The sequence below is a fragment of the Halyomorpha halys genome, unplaced genomic scaffold (assembly GCF_000696795.3).
Source record: "Halyomorpha halys isolate HHAL.00 unplaced genomic scaffold, Hhal_1.1 Scaffold567.1, whole genome shotgun sequence".
Taxonomy (NCBI): domain Eukaryota; kingdom Metazoa; phylum Arthropoda; class Insecta; order Hemiptera; family Pentatomidae; genus Halyomorpha; species Halyomorpha halys.
Genome location: NW_027109033.1, coordinates 5,424 through 11,708, shown reverse-complemented (window position 1 = coordinate 11,708; position 6,285 = coordinate 5,424). Strand labels below are relative to the sequence as shown.

Here is a 6,285-nt window from a genome sequence, read left to right as displayed (position 1 = left end):
TATTATCCTAATACATTCAACCTGAACGTCAATCATTGACTGTCATTCAAACTGACTTGAGGTATCTATTAATCCAGATTCCCGTGCGATTATTTTTTCTGATTCTGATCTATAAATACGTTATAAAAATAAAAATATGTCATGAATTCGAATCATGTATTATGTTTATGCAAAATTTAAAGTTTCGTTTTATTAATTTTATTTTGATATTTATAGAAAGAAAAAAAAATAGTTAATATGATTGTACATCGGGTATTAAACATTTGGAAATGAATTTTTTTTTTTAATTTTGTCAAATAAAGCACATTATATTTTATCAAATTTAGAAGATTTTCTGATTTTCTCGTTCTTGAATGTCCTGGAAATACATAATGCAAATATGCGCTGACATATACAATTTTGTTTATACGAAAAAGTAAATTATTTATATTATTTTCTAATTTTAAAGTCTTGAAAAACTTTTTAAGTAAACAGGGGCTATAACTAGATGGTCTAGAAGACCCTATTACTAAGAAAACATGCAGCATGTGCCTGGAGAATGTTTTCAGCCATGGCAGTAGAGGGACAAAAGCCGCATCTGGGTGGTGGCTGGAGTGGAAGCAGTCTTCCCTTGCCTCTTGAGTCTATCTGGTCTGTATCATCAAGGAACGGTAATCTTAAATTACTTGACGTTATTTTATTCTTTAAAAATAATTTATTCATGTAAATATATAAATATAATAGGAGGAATTTTATCAAAAGTTAATATATACACTTCTTAAAATGAAAACAACAAATTAAAATTCTATACCAAAAAATTATTAAGTTTATTTTACAAATCAAATTTTACCTGTCAAATAGATGTTACAAATCAAAATTTTCTAAAAAAATTTGATTTATTCGAGATAAAATTTTCCCATAATAATTTTTAAATAACTCTCTTAATGTGGATATATTGATTTTTAATATAAAACTCCTTATGTATGTTTACATGTGTATTATAAACAAATATTACCAAACAAATTATTGTATTTAGTTTTAAAACCAAACATATAATTAAATATTGGTATTTTATATGCAAAATATTTTTAATTTGTTAAAATGAAGTAATTCGTAAATTAATATACTTAAATTATTCCATTACTATCAAGAATTGATTTCGTATATAAACATTCGATTATTTTTATATGTAAACTCTCATTTATTTTTGAAGTTCTTTAGGATCAGTCAATAATTAAAAAAAACTATACTGAGGCAGTAAACAGAAACTTCATTGTTCTCATAGTCATCCCCTGCAGTGTAAAAAAACAAATAATATTTTTGAAAAAAGAGTTTTCCTTAGCTAGTTATTAAACACTAAAATATATAGAATGTAATTTGTATAGTTTTAATTTTAGTGTTTAATGGTTGCTAAGATTTTTTTTTTTTTTTTTCAAAAAAACTTGTTTTTTTCACTGTAAGGTATGAATAAAAGAACATTAAAACCTGGAAACATTGCCACAATATAGTTTTTTTTGTTGACTGAACCTCAAAACTCTCATAACATTTATATGAAGAGATTTTTAGTTAGCTATATTAATTGGATGTTCTAAGTTCCTATTCTAAATTTCAATTATGACCAAAAAAATCACTAACATCTGATTTATAAAATTTGCTTAAAAAATTAAATTTTAATTTTTTTTTGATAAAAATAATCATACCTATTAAGAGCATCATAATTATTTGCCAGGAAACATACATTTTGAACATTTATTGTAAATGACTTTTTTTTTTTAAATACTGTCCAATGATAACATCAGGTTTTTGTGAAACGTATTTTCTTTTGGAAGAAATCGAAGGATTTCAAAGTAAAGAAGTTGATCATTCAAAAAAACATTAAAATTCACTTTAACACGAAATTATTAAAACCCAGATGACAGTTAATCAGTAATAAGGACTTTGTTGTGTTAATTGAAAATAACCTGGTAGAATCAGCCCTAAAGTTTCCATGTTTTTATCTGGTACACTTACATACATGTATGCTTCCAAACCAAAGGAAATATTTTTGCAAATATTGTTTTGTTGAATTGTGAATTCTGTATTTAGGGACAAAAAGAGCCAATGCCTTTTTAATATAATAAAATCCATTATTAGCTATTGAGAATTACTAATAATGAGACTAAATAGTCCCCTTTAACTATTAATGTTATTTAGCATTCTAATTATTTTAATTACAAAATACGTGAATAAAAATATATAGAAATATAATTTGAAAAATACGTTTAAATCATATATATTAGTAAAACTTCAGTTTAATCATATAAATGATTAAGAGTTATCATTATGACTTTTTAAAAACTTCAAACAATTTTTATAATATGATTATTATTTAGTTCTGATATATGTGTATTATAGTTACTATACAATATTTGATTATTTTCTATTTTTATTTCATTATGTTTTATAATTTATGATGATTTTATTTTTTTTGTTACTAAGATATAAAAAAAAAATTTATCATAAATAAAAGAAGCATTATTTTAAAATAACTCCGTTATTTATTTATATTATTATTATAGCATTATTTTATATCTTATAACTGAGAAATATGGGCCTCCTTATCTCACAGGAACAGGAAGCTCTGTTTTATTTGATAACATTTGATCTTGATTTGCAAGAACACCTACACACTTACATATGACCATTTTTTAAATTAATTTATTTAAATGGACTTAAAATGTTTATAAGTTTTTATTTTTCTCAAGAAAAAACAATAACGATAAATTATAAACAATTTCTTGATGATTTAAATTAAAGTCAAAATTTAAAAGGATTAATAAAGGTTTCCCTTGAATTAAACCTTTTAAATTTTTTTAAAGGAATGTTTCTTATTAAATATTATTTTCAAATCAACCTATAATTTTAAATATTCATGCATATTTCTTTATTATTTTATTTTATTTTTTTTTAGAAGTAAAAGGACTATTCAGAGATGAAGAATTTATTTCTGTTGCTGTTCGTAACAGTTTTATTACTTCTTCATCCTGCTGAGGCAAAGGTATGTATTTTTAGCTTATATAAACAATACTCCAGAGACTTTTATGGCCTTATTTTAAATTCTCTGAAATAATTCTTTTTTGCTTCAGTGGTTGAATACAATAAATTTTGCTAAATTTATTTTCTTTTAACTCATAGCATTCAAGTAATAAATTTAGAAATTGATGATAGGAATGGTAAAATTATTTTAAAACATATTGTTTTTTTTATGTACATAAATATTTTTGAATCATTACCAAAGCTATCGACCTATAATTAAAAATAATTTTGATTATAACATACATTAGAAGGACATGTACTTTAGATAAATTGTCCGATCTGAATTTTGATTGTTTTGAAGACATAAAGTTAATATATTTGTTTTGTGCCTCTGAGATTTTTGTCTTTTAGATTTGTAACATTTAAGTAATTAGAACACTCTCAATGACGTAGATTTTATTTTAAGTTCCTACATTATAAGGAAGACTTCATAGCCAGAAGATAATTAAAAAGAAAAAGGAAAAATTGTAATTTTGCTGATAAAACAATTCAATTAAGGAGGGCAAAGTAATAATAATAACAAGTACCCTTTCTTCTTAAGTGTTTGGGTTATTTAATTGTTATTCTTATAGCTATAGAGGATAATTTAGGTTTCAATAAAGTATGTTTAAATATTAAATATAAAAAAGAATTAATTTTTTTAATTAAATTTTAGTTTTCAAAAACTTAAAGTGCAGTGTAATAAACATTAATTACTTTTATTAATTCATTTTCAGAGAAAAACAAAAAAATACAATAAAGAACATAAATATAATAGTGAAATAATTCATCCTGCACTCGGTGAAAACCAGCCCCCTTTTGAAGAGGAAGATCCTGATGTTCTAGAAGGTAATTTAATATACAATTTAATTTTAGTAATTTAATATATAATATATATAGTAGTGATATTTTAAGTCTCTTGTAAAATAAAAGGTATTAACTGTCAGCATGATCAGAACATAGACATTGGAAATTGAACATTTAAAAATGAATATTATTAATAATATTCAATAACAAGTTGATTGATGCTAATAGTGTGGAGAAAACATATATTAATGATAAAAGAAAATGTATGTGTTTAATATATAAAAATTTTAATTTATTTTATAAGTATATATTCAGAATTTGCGGTGGCTACTAACTCTAAGGACCCGAGTTCAAATCCGGCTGGGCAGAAAATTGTTTTCTTTACACTGTAGCTGTGAGTCAACTCCTGCAGGTTCTGGAGCCCTCCTGTGGTCCACCCAGCCTCTTAAATTGGGTTCCCTTAATTGGGTAAAAATCTGGGAGTCGAACGTGAGTCTGACCAAATAACCTCCTCGCACAACCGTTGGTCTAGTAACAGTACTTCTTTACAAAGTACTGAGCCTTTGACCCTTCATGGGTTCCAGTGGTACAGATTTAAATTTTTAAATTAAATATTCAGAATTATTAAAGATTTATAAATAATTATTTTGAGATATAGGGTTATTGGATGTTTTAAATAGTATATTAATGCATTATGTTGATAAATAACATTTATTTAATCATTTGTAAATGAAATAAGTTTTTGTTAAGAGACCTGAACAATGCACTCTAAAAAAGATGTGGTATATAGACAGTGACAACTTGTAAAACGTGTTATTTTACATCTACAAAGTAGAATAAGTTTTTAAAGGTTTAAAAACTAATCAGTAATTAGTTTTGAACATAACAAGACAGCAAGTCACATTTAAAAAAGACATTCATTTGTTTAAATTTTTATTTAAAATTAATAAGGCACTATAAAAAGGTAACAAGCAGTGAACTTCATCTCAACAACCAATTATTTTATGGCATTTATGAAAATTTTATGTTTAGTTTATGTTTATATTTTAAGATTTTAATTAATTTTTTTTTTACATCCTTTCTATAAATAAATGATGTTTTCTCCTATGTTTCAAATATTCCTGGAAACAATCAGTAATAAAACTAATCTATTAACTTCTAAATTATTTTTCATTACAGAATTATTTATGAAATAATAAAAAATTGTAGTTTGTACGTCAATATTTTCAAGTAATATTTCAAATAAATCTTTTATTTTATTAAAGATAATTATAATTTATTACATAAAGTTTCTATAAGTTGTCAATTTGTTAAATAATATATAATTTTTTAAAATGGAATCTTCAAATATTGCACTCATGAAATTTGGGGCATCTGATTGACACTTGATATTAGAGGTTAGATTGATATACAAGTTCATCTGCATATTTTTTATTTAAGCACAGGTCAATCTGTTATCGATTTGAATATTTTATTTTATGATTATACATATATTAATAAACATTCTTAGATAAAGCTGTAGGTTTATGAAGAAGTTAATTATTTATTATATGAAATTTAGAACTTTCAAATGGAAAATGTACTATAAAATATTTTTAATTAATAATCATGAAATAATTTGTAATATGTAAGTGTTTGTTGAAATATAATACTGCTTTGCTGGTACCACTATTAAGGTACACCAACAAAAAATAAAGATTATATTTTGAATTGAACATATTCTAAAATTAATACCGTACTTTCCCTTTACTTTTTTTCCATTCTTCAAAATGTCACAAAGATAGTAGAGAAGGTACCCGAGTTTAAGTTAGCAAATTAGGAAAAAATTTTTTTTGGCCAGATGTGCCATAACTAAAGGGGTGTATACATTCCATATCCTTTGGCTTATTACATGCAACCATTAAGTTTTGTTGTAGATAAAAATAAAATCATATATCATTTATTTTAATATAACCTTTTTATTTTAATCTTATATTTGATTTAAATCTTTATTTCAGTCTTTATTCAGGGCTGTTTATAATTCTAAGTTTTTATATTATTCCAAGCCGAAGAAAATATTAAATTTATGAATTCCATTTCATTATCTGTATTAGAGAAAATTTATTCCTGAATAAATATAATTTTATTATTACATTAATTTGAAATAAATAATCAATTGAAGTTTTTTGGAGAAGAAAAGAATGCAATTTTCATTTTTAAAAAACTTTAGAAACGTTTGAATATTCAAAATTCTAAGTTATGAAAAAAAAAATTATTTTTATCGATTTCTTTAACTTTTCCTGCATATTATGACTGTATTTTAAGTTAAAAATATAATTTCTAGGTTATGAAACACAAGTTTGTTTGTTTGAGTAATCTCGATTTTACTTCTAGGAAAATAATTTATTAAAAATAAAATTAAAATTACCATTATAAACTAAAACTTTAGATGAAAGAAATATATAT

The 6,285-nt window shown here is 23.6% G+C and overlaps 1 protein-coding gene across 1 annotated transcript in view; it reads left to right on the top strand.

Moving 5' to 3' along the window:
- Window positions 1–502: 502 nt before the first annotated feature.
- The window catches only part of SPARC (secreted protein, acidic, cysteine-rich), a gene marked incomplete at its 3' end in the record, with an annotated part of 10,838 nt that continues 5,055 nt past the window's right edge, over window positions 503–6,285 (top strand). Inside the window, exons 1-3 of the mRNA XM_067047252.1 lie at window positions 503–650; window positions 2,930–3,016; window positions 3,771–3,882. Of these exons, the coding sequence (XP_066903353.1) occupies window positions 2,951–3,016; window positions 3,771–3,882 (178 nt within the window). The remainder of the gene's footprint in view (window positions 651–2,929; window positions 3,017–3,770; window positions 3,883–6,285) is intronic.